Below are 25,048 nucleotides of genomic sequence, written 5' to 3'. Positions count from 1 at the left end.
TGTGCTAGCAGTGAAACCATATTGCCCTCAGGTAAGGTAGCCAAAAGGAAGGTAATTTCCTTGTGCTATCTAGCTCCTTTAACTTCCAGATAAAACTAGACATTTCAGATGCAAATGGCTTTTAATGTCACCTTGGTTTAGGTGGTAGGGAGTCTGTAACCAGTAACAGCTGGGGAGATGTTAAGTGAAACAGGAAATTAGGCAAGTTTAAGTTTAACTTGCTTACATATATAAGGCATGACCCTAACCTGACACTTGTCTCTGGGAAGAGTACAGGGAACAAGAGAGCTAACATAAAACTCAGGTAAGGAATTAATAATGCCTTATAAAACATCTAATGAGGAAATGCATTTTCACCCAATATGTAAATTGACATGTCTGTTGAGTTTTGATTTGTGTTCCTCCTAAGCTGATCAGTAATTAATGGTAGTGCTCTTATTCATTGCATTGTCAAGAAACTGCTGCTGAAAACAAGACTTATGCCTTTATTTAGTTACTGCATAGTAGGAGAGGAAAAGACTCTGCAAACTACAGTCCTAATGCTACAAGTGAACACTTTGCTCTCAGTGATAAATCTGGTGAAACCAACAGAATGAATATAGAAGTGCTGTCTTTGCAGAAACAGCATCGTGATCAGAGCTGAAGTGATGGCAAGCTGGAAACTAGCTGTAATGAGCTGGAAAGAAGGAACACGAATGTAAAAGTGACAAGAAAATAAACTACATTAGACAACTGATATACATACTGAGATGGTTTTAACTCTTTGCTCTCTTTACTCAAAAAAGAGTGTCCCCATCTATTTCAAGGAGAGCTATACTCTGTCAAGGAACTGTTTCATTGCTTTGCTGTTGAATCAATGGGTTTGCCCCTTTCATGTCACTGAACACAGGGATTGTGCTTTCCTGAAGATTTCCTTTCATGACTTAGGGCTCTCAAGTTTTTATTCTTTTCTACTTAACATTGTGTAATTCAATGAAAATTATTTTCTTCCAATGTTCTTTGGTTTCCACTGTAGTGACCAACTTGTCTCTCTTCCTACCTTTCAAATGATGATGGTCTCTTCTCCCAGGCACCCAGTACCAGAACAAGAGGACACAGTCTCAAGCTGCGCCAGGGGAGGTTCAGGTTGGATGTTAGGAAGAAGTTCTATACAGAAAGAGTGATTGCCCATTGGAATGGGCTGCCCGGGGAGGTGGTGGAGTTGCCGTCATTGAAGGTGTTCAGGAGGAGACTTGATGGGGTGCTTGGTGCCATGGGTTAGCTGTTTGGGTGGGTTGGATTGGTTGATGGGTTGGACACGATGATCTTGAAGGTCTCTTCCAACCTGGTTTGGTTTATTCTAATAAAGTTTATTCTAATATTTTTGCATATCAGACGAACTGTCTTGGCTGCACTGCACTTGAATTTCCTGACAGCTTTGTCAGCTACTCTAATTCCATTACTGCTTGCACAGTTTTCTGGCTAACCTGAATTTAGAAAGGGCTCAAACTTCTTACTGATTAACACTTTGTTACCTTGTTCTCCACAGATAAAAATTAATTCAAATTGATGTGAGTAATGTAGGGATCGCTTCAAGAAACAGCAGAAACAAACTTACAGCAAGGTTACAACCTAATTTCTATGAGGTGATGATCACCAGATTTCCAAGCAGGGTGGAATGGAAGTTTAGCCATAAAATGGTATCTTAATTTTCCCCCGTGTTGGTGGGGTTGGTTTGTTTGTTGCAGTGTTTCATCTGTTGGCATAGCCTCAGAGCTGCAATCCATGCCTGAGTATGTATGTGTAAAAGGACTGTGCCTCCTCTTCCACAGTGCTTCCCCTTTTCCTTTTGGAGGACTCAACTTATGATTTAGAAACTGCTTCCCCTCAATGTTCCATTAAAAAAATTAATTAAGAACTAGTGTTATGCTTGCTGTGAAGCACACCTGTGGGCTCATCCTTCCAGCTGCCTGACACAAGCATCTAAATCTGCCTCCTGGTCTCTCCCAGGCTGCTGCTAAGGCACTGTGTGCATGCTGGGCTTTTCATCTGAGCTGCAGAGCAGCCTCACCCTTTTGTGACTCAGCCAAAGGTGAACTATATGTGCTTCATCTCAGGTTTGTTTTTCTTTTCTGTCCTCTCGCTTAAAGCCATGCAAAAAAGACTGGTACAAGGATGAAAAGAAGATTATAACTTCCAGCTGTCAGAGAGTGCCAGCGCTACACCCCCATGCCACTTTTATTAATGCCGCTACATTGGCTATCAGAATGCAGCCCTTTGTTCCACAGACAACACTGAGACAGAATGGGAATAGGGGCTGGGGAGAGACTGAAGGGTTGAACATTTATTTCCCCCCACCCCATTCTTAGGAGATTCTAGACATAAAACCTGCTTTTCAAAGGTGAGTGACTGAAGTACATTACCTAAAAATAGCTGACATTAAAAGAAAGAGGAAGCACTTTCATAACAAGTACATCAGTCCACTCCCAGGAATGTTTGCAGCACAGTGAAGAATTCAAATGTCTTACTGAAAATAAGAGACAAAAATCTCTTAATCTGTTCTGTTCTGTCCTTCCCATGAATAAACAATGCTTGCTTCGAACAGCTAGTAACAGGCCTGTAAACACATTGTAGTTGCTGCAGAGCTTCCAGAAACCCTCATGTTACTTTCTAAAGTTATTCTAATTTCCCTTAAAGTAACTCTTCCTCATGCACAGAATATGGTAACAGGGATTGTTTCCCACCACTGAACTGTTCTTTGGGTCTTTTTTTTACTGGGGCAAACGGTTAGCAACAAATGAAAGTAGTTTTGCAAGAGAAACAAAGTCAAGTTTGATGTATTCTTTTCTTAAGTGTAGGACAGGTCTGAAATTGAGTTTCCAAGCAGATACTGGAAGTATTTGAGAGAGTCTAGAGGAGTTACATGCCTGCTTTGGAAACCTCCTTGAGGTCAGTGTGATATTTACATAAAGAGCTGTCTGCCATTTTCAGAAGTGAGAGGGAGCTGACTTAGGATCCTGCTATTTCAGACAATATTCCTAAGATGAAGATTTTATAAACAGGTATCTGGGTAGTCCACAGTACTGTCAGAAGTAGCCAGACATAGAACATTAGAGTTTGATAAAGTCCTTTTACCTATTACCTATGTCAAAATCATTGCTTACACCGGATGTAAATCGTTATTTTCTCTGCAGCAGTGTCATTCTCTACATCAATACACTTCTGGGGAAACCTCATTCACTGCACAGGTCAGACCTAGAGGCTAGAGCCGAGACCAAGCTGAACTGAGATGGTTCTGGAAGCATAATCTGAACACAGATTAGTAAAAGGAGAAAAGCAATTTTAGTGGTCCCGTAAGAAGAGTCTTTAAATTCTGTTTTCTGTGCAGATGCAAAGCACTGCAGAAGTTCAGGGCTTTATTACTTCTGCTACAATTAAAACTATTTTCATATTTTGAAAGCTTCAGCAAACTAAATGCTGTGATATGTTTGCCTTTAGTATTACCCTGTGAGAGTTGCTTTGCCATCAGTTAATTTATTTGGCATTTTTTTTGTTTCATGTAATCTCGTTCTGAGTGCCTTGCCTGACTCTGTGCCTATGTACAGGCATTTACACAGGCCCATTTAAACATTAACAAGATCTGTCTCTGTCAACTCCACCACTTGCTCAGATAAAAATGAATACACTGAAATATTCTGTGCCACTCTCTCACTTCTGGTTTTATATTAGACTGGACTTTGCTTTTATGTCTTAATCGTAAATATCAAACAGATCAACACAGGACTCTTCTCCTTACTGTTCCTCAACTTGCCTTTGTGTCAGTAAGTAGTTAAGATTTGCTAGTATTTACAGTGAAAGTGATGGCATGGCTGCACCTGAAACACCAGACTGGACAGCTGTCCAATGAGCTATAGCAGAGGACACCTCAGAATGCAGATATGCAGTCACATAGGTAAGAGTGAGACAGGATTTCCTCCAGCCAAGGAGGCTTTCTGCATAAAATTCCCTTCCAAACAACAGTCCAGATTTGATCATTCATGAAATGGCCAAGTTCTCTATGTGTGTATTGCATACCTAAAACCATTAAAACACTATCTTTTATTGTTTGTTTGTCAGCATTCCCTAAACAAAGTGGCAAATGAGCCCTGATTGGAAGTGTACACTGCTAAATGATCCTTCAGCAGCTTAGAGGACTTAAGCATTAAGGTAGGCAAAGATCAAGTAAGGTATCTGTTTACTTCTCATACATCAATAAAAACTCCTTTGATGCTGAGTAGTCCAGGTGAAAAGTAATGTTTAGAAGGGGCGAAAAAGCAAAACTTCTGGTGAGTTGAGTGCTACTGTTCTGAAGATGTCATTTCCTAATGCATTTAAACCAAAAAATTACTTCTCCTTCCAAAACCTATTACTGCTACATCTGACATAAACAGAGATTTTACTGCATCCTCTGTTGTGTGTTACTGTAGATGTGTCTTCATGGGCTGTTAAACTTTTACACCTATTCCAGAATTCAATTTCTGCCAAAATACATGATAATGCACAATTCTAATGGCACTCTCTGTTTGAATCAGCATGTTGCAGGCCCTTCTGGCAACAAACTGCCTGTCACTGAAGCAGACTTGAGATTAATTTCTATGCTTCCTTTTCTTATTACTGTGTAAAATCCCTAAACCAGCATTTAAGCACTGATACCAAGGTGGGGGTTTAGCTCCCTTTTCAGTGACAGTCCTGTACAACTTCAAGCTGAAAAATTATCTACATGCCTTTTTCTTAAACGATTCTATTTGTTTTTAAGGAGGTGGAGTTACTCTTGGGGCCTGTAGGGTTAGTATGAAAACCACAAGTGTCACTGAATGTCTTTCATGCTATGAACCCAACATGCCTGTATTTTTGTTGGCTCTATTAATTGCTAGAGAATTCATCCCCATGGCAAGGTGCTACTTAAAGGAAATTTCTCCATTCATATTGAGTTTATGGCTTACTTCCAAATTATTGCATTAACTCTCAGAAGGAAGGCAATCAGAAATGATGGTAATGAAGGTCGTTCTTGCTGGCTGTATGTCCGTGCTTATGTTGTGTGCTTCCGTGGCACAGAGGCGTATCTTAAAGAAACAAATGCTGAATATGCTCTTAGCATGAAATAAGTTTTCAAAGAGTTCCTGTTGCCTCCTCTGAGCTGACTAGAAAGTGAAGCATAGATCGCTGCCTCAGTAATTGATGGACACTATTAGGTCTTCCCTTCAGGAGGTGACATCAAAACTTCCCCCTCAAGCAGTATTCTGACATCTGTGCTTTCATGTTTGATGATCTTGCTAAATAACAAATAACAAATTTCATCCTGTTCCTTAAGATCTGTTGTCTGTCTCATACATTTTTGAAGTGTTGGCAGTCTTTTAGAGATGGAATTAGTCTGAGATAGAGTTACCTCTGAATTTTTTACGCTGTTTCAGAAGGTCGTGAATCCATCTACCTGACCTGATGTTGGCTAGCTTGCTCCAGAAGGTTATTTTTGGATAGTTACTAGTGTGTCATCACTTCTCTTCAAGGAATATGTTATCACTATATTTCTTAGTGATTAGTGAAATACAGCCACCATCTGCTGCCTCAGATACAGCTGAATTATGAAGTGTTTGGTGAAAGCTGGGTGTTGGAAGAAGGTTAATTAGCAGACAAGCATCATCAACTGGTCGGAAGCAACTGAACAACTGGGAGAAGTTTCCTGAGCAAGAAAATCTATGCATTATTTGCTGCCCAGGTGAAAAAAGGCTTGGACTTTATACTCACTTCTTTACTGCTGTTTGATCTTCAGGGAATGATATTAGCAACTAACACTTCTTTTCAACTCTTGCATTTTTAACAGTGTCTAGTCTAGACTATTTTCCCTGTGATTTTCAAGTCTGGTGACTTTAGTCTAATGAGAGACCTATGGCAGTCAATGCTCTGTGTTTCCTCTGTTGTCATCAGCACAAGAAAAGTCTAACCAGAAGAGGCCTTTGCCATGTAGTCAGTGCCACAAGAGAATGAAAGCTTGCTAAATCCTGGCAGGTGAAGCTTGGCTTCTCTGCCTTATTGCTGTTTACCACAAACTTGCCAGATTTTCACAGCTATTACACAGGTTACTTTTTGTTTATTAAACTTGTTCCCTAGCTAAATTTATGTCCTATTTGTCCAGTTCTGTAGCCTGGTACTTGTTCTGATCTCCTCATCTAATCTTTGCTTTTCTAGACTTTGGCACAGTTCCTGGCAATATTTGCTGCATAGACCTTTGATTTTGTGGTATCAATTTCTTCCCCATTTCCTGACCTTCCTTGCCCTGGCCTTGGTAGCAACTTCCTATCTCCATTTGGATTCCATTTTGTCTGTCAGTTTGTGCCTTTAATAGTATTAAATGTGTGCATATGCCATTTTAAAAACAATTCATTCTGCAAAGCGTCCTTCTGTTTCTCCTGTTAAAGTAAGATTGAGAAGATTAAATGATTTAACAGATTTTAAAGAACACAAACCTGTAATTTCCTTTCTGATTCAACAGTTCAGTGATAACCTCTCTCCACTAAAAAGAAAAGAAATGTCTGTGCAGTAGTTAGTTGAGGTTAGGTCATCCCTAATGAGTGAGTGGCAGTTATATTCTTGGCATAATTGTCATTTCTAACAAGGGTTTTGCCAGGTGGTATTCAGAACAAGCCCCAAAGTCTACCTTGTGGAGAAATAATTGCTTTTCCTAGAGACTGGTTGTTACTTCTGTGACAGAACTGAGGTACCTGATGTGACAGGGCGATGCGGTGACTCATCAAGTGCCTTCAGGCTCATCTGGAAAAGGAATAACATGGAAGTTAATAATGTTAACTTTTATGCTAATGCTAGGTAATATTGTCACTGCACCCTACAGTATCCCTGCCTGCATGATTCAGTCCTACTTAGGGCCACTTTGTATAAGCTGGGAGAAGGATATACATACTGCTTCTTGAGCCACACTCTCTGGGTTTTCTGCTGGTTCCTCTGAACATAAAGAATGCTAAAGCCCTGAAATAGTTTCCAAAGTGTTTTAACCTTAGTGGAAGGGGAGTGCAGCAGAACTGAATTATCTTTGTGGTCCACCTCTGTGGCTGACATACCTCAAAGCGAGACTGAAGGTGAAAGTAGGGATTCTCCTTCTGTTAGAGATTCCCTTTCCATGATTCTCCATCCCCTTAAAGCTGGAATAGTGTGGTGCAGGAATGCTGGAAGATTGTAAGTAGCTACAGCTGTCTGCTTATGTGCTACCTGCTCATAGTGGAGAAGAATTAATTCTTCTTGAATGATTATTGTTCAATTATACTGTTCATATAATCTATTGAACCTTTCAAGAACAAAATGCCTTTAAGAGGAGGAAAATTCCTGTAGTCCCCTCCAAGTTCTGGTTTCCCAAGTTCTCCTGTGGCTTCCAGGCTTCCTGCCCCTTGCTGCTGCCAGGATCTGTGTTACAGCTGGGAATTGCTGTCATGGATCCTTTGCATTTCTTGAGTTTATATGTGCCCCTTTTCCTGCTGGAACCAGCCCAATCACTCAACTGATTGAGTGAATCATTTACTGTACAACTCAAGCTCTAAAATGATTAAATAGAAATAGTATTGCAGAAAGGGAAGGAAAATAGAAGAGGTAAGCAAATGAGCAAATAAAATCAACAAAAGCAAACCCATTGCTGTGCAGTCTGCACACACGCACCCTCCACCCCCCACCCCTGCCAGCTCCAATATTCTCATGTAGGAAAATAAAGATGCACTTATTTTGCTGGACTGTTGTAAGGAGAGACCTCGTATGAAGAGGCATAAATCTTGGATAATCAAGCCCTGGTATTTACAGGAGCAAAGAAAGCCTAAGAGTTAAAAGTGGCAATTTATGATCGATTCTTATGTCAAAAGAGCAGTGATTCTGGAGTTGGAGGAGCTGATCTAAATCATCTAAATGACAGAGAATGGAGCCTGCAGAGCTTCTTTCTATTGACATCTCCAAATGAGAAGCAATGAGAGATGTCTACCTTTATTGAATCTTCCAAGCTAACTCTTGGCAATAAATCCCTTCACTTCAGCACCACCTATGTCTGTCCCTTCTCCATGCAATTCAGTGAGCTCAATGCTGTGTGAAGAATAACCAGGATGCCCTTGCATAGTCATCTAGCCTGTGACCTGGTAACTGCTCTTCTTTTCCACCACTTTTAGAAACATAAGCATTCACAGGTGCTAAAACACTGCACCTCTCCAATCTCAAAAGCAGCAAGCAGTGCCACATTTAGTAGTCTCACAAAATGTATCATACAGGTTGTGATACTTTTTCTTCTCACAGGAATAGATCTGAGTTTCAGACAATTTTTGTCTTCATTTAAAATGGAAGTTTCTATCCCTTACATTTGTGGAGAAGAGCACAAAACCATGAGAATACAACTTGTGTGTACCCTAAAATGAATTTCAGGCTTGCAGTATATCAGATGAGGCTGTGCATTGTTGATGGGAAGAGGGAATTAACCTCGTGGTTTTGGATGGTCATAGTGTCAACACTCAGTACTAAGCTCTTAATCCATATTGTTAGTTACCTGGCATTCAGCATTAGTTTATAAATGAGAGCAGTGGGGCAAGAATGGCACATTTCAGAAGTGATCTTTTCATTCTTAAGGTCCCAATGCACTTCTGAAAGATGTAAAAATAAAACACACACACAGACTTCAAAAGCCAGAAAGGATTATTGGGCTAAGAATTTGATGCAATAGGGTAAGCAAACTGATGTGAACCTGTAAGTTATATATCTACAATGAAAGAATAAAATGTTTAAAACTGGAAAAATAAGAAGTAGAACAACATAAATACATTAATTTATACTTATTCATTACACTATGGTGTCATGATAGTAACTCCCATTTTAGAACACAGAGACCCACAATCTTAAGTCAAATTTCACTGTGCTTTTAAAAATGTTGTTATGAAAGCAAAAATAATTATGTACTACCATTCATTGGACTGACTTGACCTAGAATTCTACAGCAAAGAAACAAGGTAATTAGGAGAGAGAGTTCTGGCTATTAGCTTAGTCTAGTGGATCAAATCAAGTGGATGAGAAAGCTTATGACAGCAGTTAAGGGACCAAAGCCAGCCTTATAGCTTATGACAGCAGTTAAGGGACCAAAGGCAGCCTTATAGATTTAATCATAAACAAAAATATTATCAGTGACACTACTTTTATACTCTACTCCAGTCATTAATTAATCAAGTCATATGCACATATGGGAGGCTGTGGAGAAAAATAAGCAAGCAGGTTCTGCTCCAGCATGCTGATAGCACACAGGGTTATATCTGTTTCCAACTCCTGATGAAAGATTAAGTTGTTCGTGTTCTGCAGGAGCTGTGGCACGAATAAATGCAATTTGGCTGAAAATCAAGATGACATTGGGTCAGCTAACTGCTGAAACAACTAGACAGTAAGGTAGATATATTCCTGCATCTTTCATCCAGGATGTACATTTGCCCTTAGCTGACTTAGGTCATTGGTTGTAAGGCTGACTTTAACAGCTTCTTGAACACTAAGCTGCAAGTGCACCTTTTGTCTGATGCCCAGAGAGTAAGATTAGTTCTTTTTGATGTAGAACCTTCATTGACTGTATCATGAACTCAGCATGAATCAACTTTTAGCCAACCAATGGCACTGCACCTGACTTAGTACAGATGTTTGAAGTGAAGCTCTATTACAGATGGACAGGGTAACATTCTGGTGAGGTTTCGGCCACTTAGATATGTCAAGACTGTATGTGGAAAATGTATGAATTAAAGTAATTGATTCATAAAGTCTGAAAGAGAGTTGGAGCAGGACAGCTGGGCTTCACAGATTTCCATGGCAGCAGAATTCTCAGGTGTGCAAATTAAGAAAGCAAGCATCTTAAAAAAATCATCACCTCTGTTTTATAGACTGAAACCTGAAGTAGTTGAGGAGCACTAGTTCTGTAGTAGAAATGGGCAAAGAGAGCTGAGGAAGTAGGGCCATTACTTGTCAGATTCCTTTCTCATTTAAATCAGTACTATTCTTTTAATCATACAGCCATAAGGATATATGTGGACAGTAGATACCTCAAGATTTATAGTAATGATGTGCTGAGACAGGGTCAAAAGGTCTAGGTTTGTCTTAAGCAGGTCATCTATACAGCAGTTAAAACAAACTCTTTAACAATAGAGATTCCACTAAGCTCTGCATAAAACTCTTCTACTATTTGACTACCTTATGAGTTGGAAATTTCCCCCTAGATTTTAACTGCTTGTGTGCTGCAACCTGGGTCCCTTTCTCCTGTGACACTGTTGTCAGCCTTGGAGAACAATTGAATCCTGTTCTCCTTGGAGCAACCATTTAAATGTGAAAGACTGATACCTTTTCCTGTAAGTTTTCAGGATATTACACAAAGGGATTAATGTTCATTGCAGAGGCTCTTGTTATTATCTCTACTATTGCATGTAATCTCTGCAGTAAGTACTGTATCCCTTTTCCTATGACCCCTGCTGTATTATTCATATATGATTTATGTTCATAGACCTCTCTGTTATGATAGACATCTCATCAGATAATTCAGAGAGTTATCAAGCTCTGCCTTAAAACATTTATTTTGCCTTTCCTCTCATTCATTTTGGAAGGGCATTTCAGTCCTTGAATTCTTTAATGCTTAGCAACTTCTGTTTAAAATGCAACCTAAATGTATAGCTTATAGATGATACTATTTGTTCTGGTGCCAGCACTTACCTTCATCTGAAATAGTGGGGTTTTTTTTCTCTTGCTATTTTTTAACTGTCTGATGTATTTACACAGCAACCATATCCCCTCTTGGACATTTTTATGTGAGGAAGAACAAGCTCTTGTAGTGTCCCCATACAGATTGGGCTCATTCAAAAGGGAGTTTTGTTGCCATCAAAAAGAGAATTTGGCCTCACATCTCTGTATTCAGCTGTACTAACAGAACATGAGATTACTGTCCTTCCATATTTCCATAAATGAATCACTAGTGCCATGAATCTAGGAATCTTTTTCTCTGGAGGAAATATTGCAAGAACCAAAATGCTTTCAAACATTCTGAAATTTAACTTTGTATTATTAATGATTGTTTGATATTCTATGAACTGCCTTTTGAGTTAGCTAGGGCTCCCTAGATTTTCACTCCTTAAAACACTATCATCTGGCAACTCTGTGGATGTGGATTCAAAGATGGAAAATATGAAGCACTGCACTCAGTTACATCCTGTCGTTGTCTGTACAGAGCACTCCCTCTCCCTGATCTCCACTAGCTGAAGATAAAAGCAACTCTCCTTTCTGCTGGTGCTCAGTTTTTCATGAGAAATTGCATGTGAGGTAAATAGGAAAGGGAAAAGGAAATGGAAGGGAGATGGAGAAGCAGAATGGGAGAATGTTTTACCGAAGCAGGGTGCAGAATTACCTGATGAGAATGGAGGACAAAAAGCAATGGGAAGCCAACATACAGCTGAGTGTAAAACTGCCAGAAAAAAGTGTTGAGAAATTATGCTGCCATAAACTGGCTCAGCCTGGGCACTGTCCTACACCAGGGTCAGCTCAGGGAGATGTTTTGTTGTTTTTTATTTAGGTTTCTCTTTTGTTCTGTCTCTTCTGAGCATAGTGCAGACCACTACAAGTAGGAATTTCACACAAGATCTTAAAGCTTAGGATCTATTTTGTATGAAAAACTATAGATTTTTTCCCCAGGTACATAGGTTAGGATCATTAGCCAATATTTTTCTTCAACCTACACCTGTCTAATGCACAGCTTTTTTCAGCTGTGTGTGCTCTGGAATCAGCCACCTTTCATCAGCAGATGAATTTGCTCCCAGCATGCTTTTGTTTTTAAACTGCTTTGTGATTGCCAGGCTAGGAATGAGGTGCTTAAAAACTGCAGTGCTGTTGTTTTACATGAGGCTTTTTGTAAATATGAAAGCATATATTGACTCAGGTTTGATAATGAAATTACTTCAGTGACAGTCTAATAGTGACAACAAACAATTCAACGGCAATTTAGATTAAGTGATACAGATTACACCAAGGAAGTCTCTAAGCAGCACATCAAAATTGTGTTGAATACTACATGTGGGTTTTTTAAAACATCAACTTGTGCTGGTTTTTAATGACTTTCTTCTGCAACAGCTACAGTGTGGCTATTATAAATCATGAATCACAGTTAAAATGAGATAGAAACCCACAAGCCTCTCACAAATCAAAACTCAAATGTCTAAATACTGTCACTCAACAATCAAGCCACTCCAGTCACCTGCAGCACATGGAAGGGAGGCCAACAAACACAGACACAACAGCAGAGAAAAAATAGCTTGGTTTTAGGCCTGAAGGAACTGAGTACTTATTTCCCCTTAATGCTGAGTGAAGGATGGGTCCCTGCTTCCCTGAGTTTTGTTTTAAAAACCCCTGGCTGATTTAAATCTGAAGACCACATCTAAACTGGGAGGTTGTTAAATAAGTGTTTTCTCTTTTTAGTCACCACATAAAAATTCTGACTTGCTTACTCATTTATGGTGAGTCAAATTGCTTCTGACCCCTAGGGAACTTATTACAAAATGCTAATTAAAAAAAAAACCCACATTGAGTTTCAAGAAAAGTAGCCTCTCACTTCTCCCTCACCTTTTTAGTAACAAGGTATGACAATACTAACAGCAAATTTTTGCCAGGTTCCAGGGCTGGCTTTAATTGTTTGTTGCTATTTATTGCTGTGCAATGATAGGGATACACAGTTCACAATGTTTGTTTGAAGAAGCACCCTGGTTAAGATTTAATAGGCATAAAACTCAGAATATTCAAGATGACTCCTTTTGCAAGCACTAAAACTCTCTTTGTGCACTAAGAGGAAATCCACTGTTTCAGGTAGATGTTAAGTTTCATTGCAGTCTGTGATAGCTTTCCTGTACCTTCAGTCTCACTTGGTATTTTGAATTCTCCCATATCCACCCTGTGGTCAGCACCAGCTGGCAGACAAGGACCTGCACATTTGCTTGCTTACCCCTGCCCCCAGTTTGGCAGGGGACAAAATGGGAAGACCAAGAGGGTGAAGATCTGGAGGTCAAAATAGAGAAATCACTCAGCAGTTACTGTCAGGGGTAAAACAGACTTGGAGAGTTTAATTTAATTTACAGAGAATCAACATAAATATTTCATTACTGACTTGGGTATTGGGAAATAAAGAAGAAAAACATTTAAGCACTTAAGGAAAGCACATTTCCTCCCCTTTTTCCAGGCTCAAATTCACTCCAGACGCTTCTTTCCCCTCCTTGTCCACACTGCAGGTTGCACTCAGTGAGGTGATGGGCACTGCAGACAGTTGGGGTCAGTGCCCAGTGGTTACCCTCTACCACACTTTGTTTCTCTCTCTAAAGCTGCTCCTTCATTATTATTTCTCTCCTCCATTCTGGCATCCATGGGCCACAATCCTGTCATGATGTAAGTCTTGCAGCATGTGGCCTCAGCCCCTTTGGGAGCGTACATGCTCTGCCATGGAGCACCATCCCCTTCTCTGACCTTAGTATTCCCTCTTTCATTCTCCTCTCCTCAGCATTTTGGACCTTTCCTCAAATATGTTTTCTCTGAGGTGCCACCAAGTTGGCTGATGGGCTCAGCCGTGCCCAGTGGTGGTTCTGTTGCAGGGTTGTCTGGGACCAACTGTCTGGCACAGGAAAACCACAACATTTCTTCACAAAGGTCATCATGCAGCCTCCCACTAAAAGCATCTTGTCTCTGACACCCAGTGGAGGCCCTACAACAGGGTGCCAGAGCACCCTCAGAGGTGGAGGAAACGTCTCGTTTAGATCAAGTACTTCTATCACAGATGCTAAATATTTGAGTAGGACCAAACTGCAGTTAGTGTTTTGTGATTTAGAGTGCACATAAAATGTTTTTGTAGGATGCATTCTTACACATCAAGACTTGAAAATAAATAAAACACCCTTCTGAGAACAAAACACTCTTAGAAATGCATCGTAGCATGAAGAACAGCTTCTTTCTCTGCCTAAATAAAAAAGAGCAAAAGGGAATTCTATTACTTTTTGGAGGGGGGGAACATTTGTCCTGGAAGTAGAGTGTCAGACTGATTCAGCTGGTTTTTTTTTTCCTTGTGAAAAATACTGTAAGTGACATGCAGTATGAGCCTGATGGCAAATTCTGGGAACCAAGAAAATTCCCACCTGGAGGGCTCTTCTCCAGCAGAATAAATGTCTTCACTGGAGGCCTTAGGAAGCAGCATGGATGTGCTGAATCTTTTTGGTGTATATTTGTTCTATTCAACTGCTTAATTACAAATTATTCACTTTCTTAGACCAAATACAATTTGGGTATCTGAACCACTGTGTTAGCCCTTTGCAGATGTCCCAAGACCAGCAGGGGAGCAAAAGAGACTGAAAGGACCAAATCTTCAAGTGTAGCTACGCACTCCCTGGGTCTGAGCCTTTTCTCATCCACACAAATAAGTAAGGGAGAAAGTGAGGTCCTCCCTGATACGAAGGAGCAAGCACCAGAAATCAAGATGAATGCTTTTTAATCACCAAAGATGATTTGTTTTCCTCCCTTGGATACAAATTCCTCCTTGATCATTAGTCTAGCTTCTCAATGTAACAATTTTGTTTATTATATGTGTTTAACGGCTGTGGAAATCTGAGCTTGATTTGGCTACCCGGAATCATAACGGTGTTAAATTGTAACAGTTAGTTTACATCCGAGGTTAAGAGAGGTATACTGATGTGGCTGCTAATTAAAGAAATCAGATGGAAACTTCATCAGCTATTTCAGGAAGAAGAAGTTAAATTTTTACCTCAGGTGATTGGAAGCCATACAGGTATCTTCAATATACACTCAAGGCATTATTAGTATTGAGCCCTGAAATAAATGAGGAAGAAAGGAAGGAGTTTTATATTTTGAAAAGCACAAACTAGAACAAAACTCTATATTCACAGAGATATAATTATACATTGGAAATGTAATTATATAGAAGGGATGAAATCACAGTTGATGTCAATGCTTACTGACTATTATATAGAGCAGATACATGGGCTTGACATCCTAATGGGAGGAAAGTGAATCAGGTTTGGTAAACAATAAAGCATTTGCCCTTTAAACCAAATTTGGAAAACCCCCACATTCTGCCATATATTTTGTCATACACAGAGCATCAAAAGGACACAGAGTTAGTCTTTGTGTCTGTCAATTACTGCAAATAATTGTCATAAGCTAGAGTTAGATAAAATCAAGCCAGAATCTCAATGGCTGAAAATGTGCACGTTTCTATTACTGCTACAGTGCTTATGAAGTCAGAAAATTATACACATCTCTATTAACTGAGGACTGTTCTGTGATTTTTAAATAGGCTTTCATTTTATATATTGCACCACTAATTTGTAAATGGTAAATAATATACTAACGTTTAGATCTCTCTGCCAATGGGTATGGAAAAGGATTGTGGGCATCTCCGTGGTAGGACAAAACCAATAGGTAGAAATAGCTAGGAATGGAAAAGCTCAAAGGGAAGTTTGTGAACCACTATGCCTTCTTTCAAGACAAGTATTTGAATTCCAAAAGAGTAAGAAAAAAGAGTATGCAGAGAGAATTGGTCAAACCATTTGAAGCAAGGCCCAGCAACAACAGGAGGTGAAGAACAGCTGTATGGAAACAAAGAGAACAGCCAGAAAATAGAGAAGCTTGAGAGGAACAGGCATTTTTTATGGACATAGTTCAATGAGGGTCACTTCCTTTTTCCTTTGCCTCAGATACAATTGATCACAGAGGTGACACATGCTATGTGTACAAACTTGGCTGGCACTTTTGGAGAGTATGATCTGTGCTGGGCTGCACACCTGTAAATTCTAAGACACAAGATGAATGCCTAGTTTAACTGGCAACTGCAAAGGTATCTTTGATGTATTGCTACCATTCTTTCCTTAGTTCACTCTGTTATGACCAGCTGTTCACGTATATATGAGTGTTTTCATAACTCACTGGAGTTCTGATACATTGTTGGGGTAGAGCCAAGTGAGCAAAGAGATGCAGCCATAAATCAGAATTACCTCACTCTGAAAAGCATGTATGTGTGACAACAAGGACTCCTGCAAAATTGTGATAAATTACCATTTTCTGTAAGCTTGGGGTTTAGATAAGTAATCTCAGCTCCTGATAATGAAACAAAATCCTGATTGCTCTTCTGACTACTTCTAATTTCTCTGATGAGGAAGAGCCATGTCCTGGCTATGTGAGGATTCACTTTACAGAAGGGAAATCTTCCAAGGGCATAGAGCAAATACAGTACTCTGAATCCTGCCTCTTTACAGTGTTTCCTAAACCTCCCTCAGTGAATGTATCACAAAAAACTCTTGGCAGAAGGTACTCAACACTGAGTCGGTTTTGGCCAGTGTTGTGTTACAACTCAAGTCTTCAAGCATTCTATCGTTTTGAATGGAAACAGACACAAGTTTGTCTCATGGACTAGAAGACAAATACTTTCCAAAAGCATTACTTGGCAGTGAGCTGTAGGAGATGCTTCTTTATCTTTCAGCTCATAAGAATCTTTACAATACTTTAAGAAATAATGTGAAGTGAGACATCACAAACAAAATTTAAGGTTTTAGGTAACTAAGCCTACAACCTTTGTGTGCCTTGAGAAATAATTACAGTCACTCTTGGGGAATGTACACAAAGAGAAGAATAGGTGGGATTTCTGAAAGAAGTCATTGCTCATGTAGGAATAAGAGAAATAGTAAAGAAAATGACAAAGTTACCTGTATAAAACTGAACTACCTCTCTCTATAAAACTGAACTGCCATAATGGAACCATTTTCTAATGTTATGTCACTGTAGGTCTTCATAAATTATGGAGGTATCTTAAAGTGCCCTTTCTCTTTTTCTTTAAGCACCACGGCCAAATCCGTCCTGCTGTCACAGGGCAGAACCTCGTCAATTTCAGTGGAATGGTGTCTGTCCAAAGCACCTGACTACGTAATTTGTCTGGTATTAGTTCTCTGCTGCACACGTGGCTTCCTGGGTTATCAAATCCTGAACAGAAGCCTGTGGTATCAAATTTCCCATAGTTTAATGAAATACTGTGTTTTGTTAAAAAAAATCGGAACAGGTTTGATACACTATGGGCTTGTTCTTTCAGATCTGAGCTGATGGCTGCGCTGGTGTTGGCAGCGACGGTGGGCAGCTCTTGGCAGCACCCCCAGGCTCTGGGCCGCTCCAGCTCCCCAGGCAGTGCTCCCCCGCTCCAGGCGCGTTTGGGGCTCAGCTGGGAGGGGATTGCCTGCCCACAGGGCTGGGTCTGCGTCCCGAGCAGCCCGCTGGCTAACAGGTGATGCGGAACCACCTGTGTGCAGCGGCGAGCGGAGCGGGGCGCACGGCCGCGCCCTGCCGGCTTCTCGCTCGCGGCTTTCCTCACGGCTGTGCCTGCTGCCGCGGCGGCCCGGGACGCGGGTGCGGACTCCATCCCGCGGAGACGGACAGGCGAGCATCCCGAGGGGCGAGGCCCGCAGCCTCCCGCTGCTCGAGGCCAGTCCGGCGGGCAGGGAGCCGGGGCTGAGCCCCTTCCTTCTCGCGGCGGGGAAGGGGCTGAGGCGGTCCCTCTGCCGGGGGGCGCCCCGGAGTCCCGCGGCCCGCCCCGCGGCGGGTGGCGGGGGAGGTGCCGCTGCTGCCTCCGAGGCGGGGCCCGGCCGCGCTCCGCTCTACCGCGCTGCGCCCGGCCCCGCTCCGCTCAGCCGCAGCCCCGCTCCGGCTCCCGCGGCCCCGGCGCGGCGGTGCTGCCGCGCTCCCTCGCCCCGTCCCGGCTGGCCAGGGCTGCGGACGCCTCTCGCCTGGCAGGATGACTGTGAGGCGGGTGGAGAGCATCTCGGCGCAGCTGGAGGAGGCCAGCTCCACAGGCGGTAGGACGCGAGCAGCGCGGGGGCGCGAGGGGTGCCTGCTTAGTTCTTCGGGGGGCTGGAGCCTCGTCTGTAAGCAGCGAGTCTCGCAACTTGGGGTGGGTCGGGGGGAGCTGCGTGGGGTAAAGGCGTCTTGGACAAACGTGCGTGTCTGCGGGGACAGGAGTGAACGCTGAATACCTGGGATCTCGGGCTAGGAAACGTGCAAGGCTTTGCGAAGCCCGCGGTGAGATGCCTGCTGTGACCTAACTGGTACTTTTGCCTTCGCTGAAATGACTGGGGCTGGGTATGAACCTCCCGGGCACATCCTCTAGTTACCAACTCCTAGGAGGTGATCCTGAGCACTCTCACACTTCTCTGCTTTGGTCCCCTTTGTACCTTCCCGGTGCCTAAGTAACAACTACCTGAAGGAAACCAGCTGCTTCTGTCAAGTCAAAGGCTATCTGATGCCTTTCTCTTCTCTATGGCACGTTGCAGCTGCATGCGCACCTGAGGAAGGTTACAAAATTCCTTGCACTTTAGGGAGGGGGAAGCCTGCCTTCCTCTCCCCCACAGTGATTCTGACTCCTGGAGTGTCCGAGTTTGCTCCCAGCAGGGGTAGAAGACAAGAGTTATTTCGAAATGAAGCAGATTGGCTGTGATGTGTGTAACACGATGTTGCCGAGGAAGGCGTCCAGTTCAGTGCAGCTGGTTAAACGGAGGATGGTTGAACAGTTAATGAAAAACTTTTGCAAGAGACTCAGGGAAAACTTGTTTTCTAAGAAAACTATTTAATGTTTCCTGCTGTGTTGCTGGATTTCTCACAAGCTGTGTGACACCGGTGTGGAATAGCAGCTTTACCATCAAGTTGCTTTAAAGACACAGTGAAGTTCCCACCGTGTGCTTGATTCTCCCGAGTAGTTTTTTGCTTGCTAGAAGCCACTTGTCCTCTGCTGGATTTTACTTGGGTTTTCTTTTCCCTCAGTGTCCTAGCCTCACTCACGCGTTAGGGCTTGTAGCCCTTTGGTTAGGAAAGTAGATTGTTTGCTTTGGGGACAGCGAACCTTTGAAATTGACTATGCAATTAGTTCTAGGCTATCAGCTCAATTGTTAAACCATCTTTGCATTTCTTTAAAGCTTCAGAACAAAAAAGAAACAAAAGAAAAAGCGTACTTAAGCCATGGTTATCCAACAAGGCACTCAGTCACCTAAGTGATGTGGTACTTCTCCCTGCTTTTCCAATTCACTCACCACTCCAAGATATAATTAAGCCTTTTTCCTCCATATACCTCTGTCAGCCTTAGAGCTCTGGTCTGTTTGTGACTGAAAGTCAGACTGTTTTTTCATAACACATACATCACCAATGACAAACACTGCGTAGGCTCTTAGGTACACCTGTGCAACTACCATGCAGGACTCTTCAGGTTAAACAAAACTAAGGTGATCATTAGGACACAGTGGATTTGCACAGCTGCTGCTGAGGAATAATTTGGTTTCTGGATCACTCTTGTAAGTGTTGAAGCATAAAGAGAGTTTGCAGCTCAGTGTTGTATCTTACAGGTAGAGTTAGCAGTAACAGGAAAGTGTCTACAGAAACTGGGGGAAAATGACCTGTGCCATAAAAATAACATGAAATATCGAAATGATGTTTTTGCAGACAGTGTTGTCAGCTGAATCATGTATTAGATGCGTTTCTCCATTTCGATTCTCTTGATCTGCATGCCTTATAGCTGTTAGAAACTAACAACAACATTAACTTTAAGCTTGCAATGGTGAGAGGCAGTAAGGCACACTTGTGTGCTGTTATAGAATAAAAAGCAAAATCTACCTGAAACAAGTTACTGTAGGGGAAAAAAATTCTCAAAATTAAGTTCTTCTGCTAGAAATAGAACATGGGAAGATAAAAATGACGTAGCTAAAAGAAAATACCTCCTTTCTTTCAGAGAGTAACATGTTAGATCATCAATCAGCTTGTGTCTCATCACTAGCTGGATGTGCCATGAAGCTAACAAGTGTCTAGTTTCGCTTGCTCTGGGCTTCCTCCTTACATGGGAGAGAACATGTATGTTCATCTTCCTAAATGTTGGCTCTTTTTTTTTGAAACTTCCCTTTCCACCCTTTGCTAGCTGCCTCCCTTCAGGCTTTTTGAATTTCAACTACTTTTCAGTGCCATGAGCATCTCTGAATGTGCCTGTTGGTTGGTTACTTAATGAGGAAGCATTCAGTGGACTTTTTTCTCATTATTTCTCTTCAAATAGAAACAATGCTGGAAATGTTAGTTATTTTTAAAGGATACTGCCTGCAGTAGAGTCATCACTGGGACTTGGTAATAGTGCAGAAGAGTCAGAAAATGAAGCAACAGAAGTGTGACTGTCCCTCCAGTTCATTTTTCCAAGTGAAATAGAGTCCAAAAACAGGCAAGCAGTTTAAATTATAAAAATTATTAGTGACAAAGAAAACATTTTGTACCTTTTAAGAATTAATGATTCCCTCATCCCCTTACATCTACTGCATTGCAACTTGCAGAACATCTTATACGTTCAAGTCAACGTCAACTGGAGTACCACTGAGAGTTATTGAATTACCACAATTGCTCCTCTCTTAAACATTGAGACATTGTAAAGATAAATGTTTCATCCTTCTGCTCCATGAAGCAGCTGTTAGGGAGAGCCAGAATTCATCTGCTACTGGGCAAAGGCTTAATAGGTCTTGGCAAAATGAGAAGGGCAGAAGGAGGTTATCAGAAAAAAGTTTGTGTGTATAAGAATAAATTTAACCACAAGGTGTCCTGTGGGTTCAGTGTTTACGACAAACAAGCTGTAGGGAATGCTAATGTGAATAAGATACTAGCACAGAAACTGGCTGCTTTGCTTTAGGCTGTCATGGATTCAGGATGGGGATTGTGCTGGCCTGGATGTCTCTTCCTTATCTAAACACAAGAAATATTTACAAGAGCCATGGAGTCATTTATGACAAGCTTTGAAGGTTTTCTCTGACTAGACACGGCAGTCACAAATTCTGAGTGTCAGGGAACTGGCTGTGATTTCTACAGCAGGTGTAGAAGATGGACCAAGCAGCACTATTAAGAAGTGTTTCTCAAGCTTCCTTAGAGTTTGATATTCTCTGCCATACCTTTGAGAGATCCTTGTGCAACAGTTCACTTTTGCTTTTGATGAGCAGTTTCCTGTTGTTGCTTCAGGCATTCTTCGAAGACAAAGGAAGCAGTGCTAGAAGCACAAGGAACTATGTATGAGAAAAACTGAACATAGGAACTTAGGAAAAGTGGGGAAAAACACACTGGAAAACAACTGCAGGAAAAGATAAGAGATGGGAGGAGGAAAATGAAGAAGCAGACCTTGAGAATCAACTGATATGAAACAAAAGTGTGTCTATTGAGGGATGCTGGAATCCTGTTAAGTATTGGTGGTAGGTATTGGATCAATTCTTTTAATGGGATTCATCTGACATAAAGCAGGCAGTGATTCTCCAAGTGATTTCCACTAATGCTCCTATCAGCATAAAAGCTTTGGTTTGTCTAGGAGCTCCATCCTTAGGATGTGCTATCAGTCAGGAGTCAGTGTCACTTTTTGCATTATTGATCTGTTGTCCCTAAACATTCTTCACGCCCTTTTAGATGCAGGAGACCTTCTGGCCATTTTACCTTGCACACCTGTATCCCAGTGGGTCTATCCAACCCTGCACTAAGCCTTGTTTAACACGCATATCTTTTTGTTGAGGAGCCATAGACAGCTAGAAATGCTGCTTCCAAATGCCATGTCTCTGTGAAAGCTGCAAATATACAAGGGAAGGAACATGTGAGGCTTGACAGGGCTCTGGGCAGCCTGATCTGGTTGAGGATGCTGCTGTTTACTTGAGAGGAGATTGGACTAGGTGACCCTGACAGGTCCCTTCCAGCCCAAACCATCCCATGTTTCTATGATTCTGTGTAAAATAAACTCATGAGCTAATAATGAAGGTATGTTTGCAAAGCACATGCAAATAGATGCAAGCATTTTAAGTGTAAAATGTGCATCCTGCTCCTGCATAATAATAATCCTGCATAAAGACAACTGATATCTTGAGAGAACTGACTTGAGCCTCGGTGTAAAATTTGGGTTCTGCCTCCATCGCCAATTCCTGAGTTCAGTGAGCCTGTGAGGAAAACTCCATGCAAAATTCTAGTGCAGAGACTCCTATTTGATATATTTGCTGAAAAGATCATGGCTTCCCATTATTATCAATTTTATGTCAATATAAATATCAATTTGCACAAAACTCATCCTTTTTTCCTTATTTCGTGTTTCAAGGTTACTAATGCTGAACGTTTGGGCAAATTTGAGGAACTGACTCTTTCCAGGTGTTTCTAAATGTTCTGAAGTATATAGAAGCAGATAGGGTACCTAGGAGTCAGTGTATCCCTAGTTTGTGTCACAGAAAGCTTTCACAATGTAGCAGATACGCACTTGGGACTCTTGGGGTTGGAGCTGAACGTTTGATCTGCGCAGCGTTCATCTGCAATCTATCCCATCTCAGCCACTCAGATTGCCATTGTGATTCATTCAGAATCTTTGGCACTTGAAAAAGAAAGTATCTAAAAATACAGCAATGCCTGATTGCTTCACAGTTTCATAGACATGTGTGTTCTTGCCAGGCTGTCCTACTATCCTTCCCTCCACAATTCTGCTTGTCCTGTCTGTCTTTCAAGCACCTAAGTAGAGAGTATTTGAGCTGCTGCCTGCCAAAGGGACACTGGCCATTTAGTGTCTCTTGCTAGAGGCTGCTACTTCTGCTTGAGATGAGAGAATAAACAGTGGTGCAAGGTTGTGGACTGGGTCAGGAGCCAAGTTGTTTTTTCTGTAGTTGTAGTCAATAGGCTTGGGCCTATTCTAGGGTATGAGGAGTGCAGAGAGAGAGACTGCACACCCCTCTGGAGCACAGCATGGCAGTACAGCTGGAGATAGCCAGTAGCAATGTTAATGGCTACTTTGTCCTCATAATGTTTGACCTGCACTGTAATGTCTGGTTGTGTCAAAGGTAGGTGGACAAAAGGTTGACACAGGTGTTAGTTCTCTGATAGTAGCTGTCCTTTCAGGATCCTATTTTCCTTGGTAAGGTCTTTGAGTGCTATTGCATTGCTGGCTAGGCAGCATTTGACCTAGATTTCCCATAGAGTACATAAGGTGGAATGTCGAAGAGAAGTCAAAATGCATGGTTTTTTTTCTGAGTCTATACAACCATGGAAAGCATGAAATTCAATTGTTTTGTGATATTCTTTATCATTATTTTCTAGTTGTATTACAGAAGTCTTGGGATTGCATGGATCATGGTTTGGTTTTTTCTTTGTTTTCCATTCTCACACTCTACAGGAGAGATAATTTCTGTTATCACCTTCATTCTTGCAGCAGGAGAGAAGGCTGGGCTCTAGACTAGCTGCTATGAATTTGGGAGCTCTGTAGATGACTATAAACTGGCAGCAGTTTCAAATGTGTGGTTGGGTTGAAAGTATATTGAATCCATTCACCTCTAAGAATAAACTCAAACAGAATAAAGGCTGTAGATCTGAACACATACTGTGTTTTATTTCTGGCAGCTTTGCAGAGAGTTAATATGGTATTAAAAAGGAGCTTTCTGACAGAACTCTGGAAATAAATACAGGCTTGCTCTTTTATATTATTTTTCACCCATAAAACACATTTACTTGGAGGTACAGTTTGTATTTGTGATCCTCTGCTGTGTGTTTATCATTTAAGCTGAAGTGACAGAAACAGTGGTACAAAAGTTGTAGGTGCTCCTGTGCCCACTGGAAAAGTGAACTAGAGGTGGAAAGCATGGTAACAGGGAAGGTTTAACTCTGAACATTTTGCCCTGTTAAGGACAATGATTTACACTTAATCATTTGGGTTTTATTGTGAGAGGAGAAAACGTCTGTACTTCTGTGCCAGAGATTTTCACCACATCAAGTGTAAACCCAGAAGCTTCCCTGAGCACAGTGAAATACCTGGCACTGCGCAGCACAGTGCATCAGCACGCCACAAAATGAGTAAGGGGTGACAGCATAGAAATGGTTACACAAAATTAAAAGCTTTGGATAGGTGGACTGCAAGGGGGTTGCTCTTTCCTGCAGTGAACTAAGAAAGGGTTTGCTATTTTAATGAAGTTTCAGTTGCCTTTCCAGCAGTGATGGGTTTTATGACTGTCACTATAGGTTTTAGTACAATCAATATTTTTGAATCAGAGTTTTCTTCTCCTAATAATCCAGAAGAAATATTTGGGATTTATTGGAGAGGTAAGCAGTGCTCCTAAAATGTGGGGATTCTTCACAGTGTGGATGTGAACAGAAATATCTTTGGCCCAGGTGGAAACAACCAGAACAGCACTTCATCACAGTACATCATCTGACTCTTGTGACCATTCCTGTAAAGCCCTTTGGTTCTGTGGAAGTAATTGCAATGAAAAAGGATTTTTGGCTCTAATATATGTGAAAGTCAGGAGAACAAAAAACCTAGAACTGAAGCACAGATCAAATGTATGTGATTCCATATAAAGGAAGGAAACCACTGTGCTGGAAATTCTTAGCAGGAATTGAAAGTGTTATAACTCTGGTATATATTGAAATAAAGCTGAATGATCAAAACCTTTTGTTGAATCACTCATCTGCATGCTTGACAGAGGGGTGAGCAGCACATCTAGGCACCTCTTCTCCAGTCTTTTAATATCTGCAGGATACAATAACTGGGAGTTTTCCCTAACTGGTGCCATCTGGCAAGTGCTGCCAAAGGTGCACTTGCTTTCTAGGCATTGCAGCAATGTGCCATCCTCTGGCTGGCTTTCCTTGCCGTGTGAGAACTGCAGTGGAAAATGCTGATGCTAGTTGTGCTGGTACTCTGCTAGTTGAGGACTCCTTGGAACAAATCCCTGACAAGGGTTTCTGGTAAGAAATGCTGCTTTTTGTGCACTCTCATGCAAGTATTTCTGGTAGTCTGCAGCAATGGATTTCCAAATCCTTGAACAGTTTTATTAAATAGAGGAGAAACAATATGATTGAGTTGAAATCGAGTCACTGCAGACAGGGAGCCTGCAATATTGACAAACATCCCTGTTCCTCTATAGAAGGCAATAATATTGATTTTTCTGAAATGTATTTATGTTGTTGGTTGTGCTCCAAAGCAGTCTTTAAT

The 25,048-nt window shown here is 41.5% G+C and overlaps 1 protein-coding gene across 3 annotated transcripts in view; it reads left to right on the top strand.

Moving 5' to 3' along the window:
- Positions 1-4,165: 4,165 nt before the first annotated feature.
- The window catches only part of KCNIP4 (potassium voltage-gated channel interacting protein 4), a 287,694-nt gene continuing 266,811 nt past the window's right edge, over positions 4,166-25,048 (top strand). For 2 of the 3 annotated variants that reach the window (XM_068149283.1, XM_068149278.1), the window contains exon 1: positions 17,741-17,894. In XM_068149283.1, the coding sequence (XP_068005384.1) occupies positions 17,834-17,894 (61 nt within the window). In that variant the 5' untranslated portion in view covers positions 17,741-17,833. Of the gene's footprint in view, positions 4,186-17,740; positions 17,895-25,048 lie in introns of those variants that run through there. The other variant, XM_068149286.1, reaches the window with a different exon arrangement.

This window comes from Melanerpes formicivorus, unplaced genomic scaffold (assembly GCF_026170545.1).
Source record: "Melanerpes formicivorus ecotype bairdi unplaced genomic scaffold, bMelFor1.0.p_v2 SCAF_18, whole genome shotgun sequence".
Classification (NCBI taxonomy): Eukaryota; Metazoa; Chordata; class Aves; order Piciformes; family Picidae; genus Melanerpes; species Melanerpes formicivorus.
Note: the sequence above shows the minus strand (reverse complement) of the source record. Positions and strands in the feature narration are given on the sequence as shown.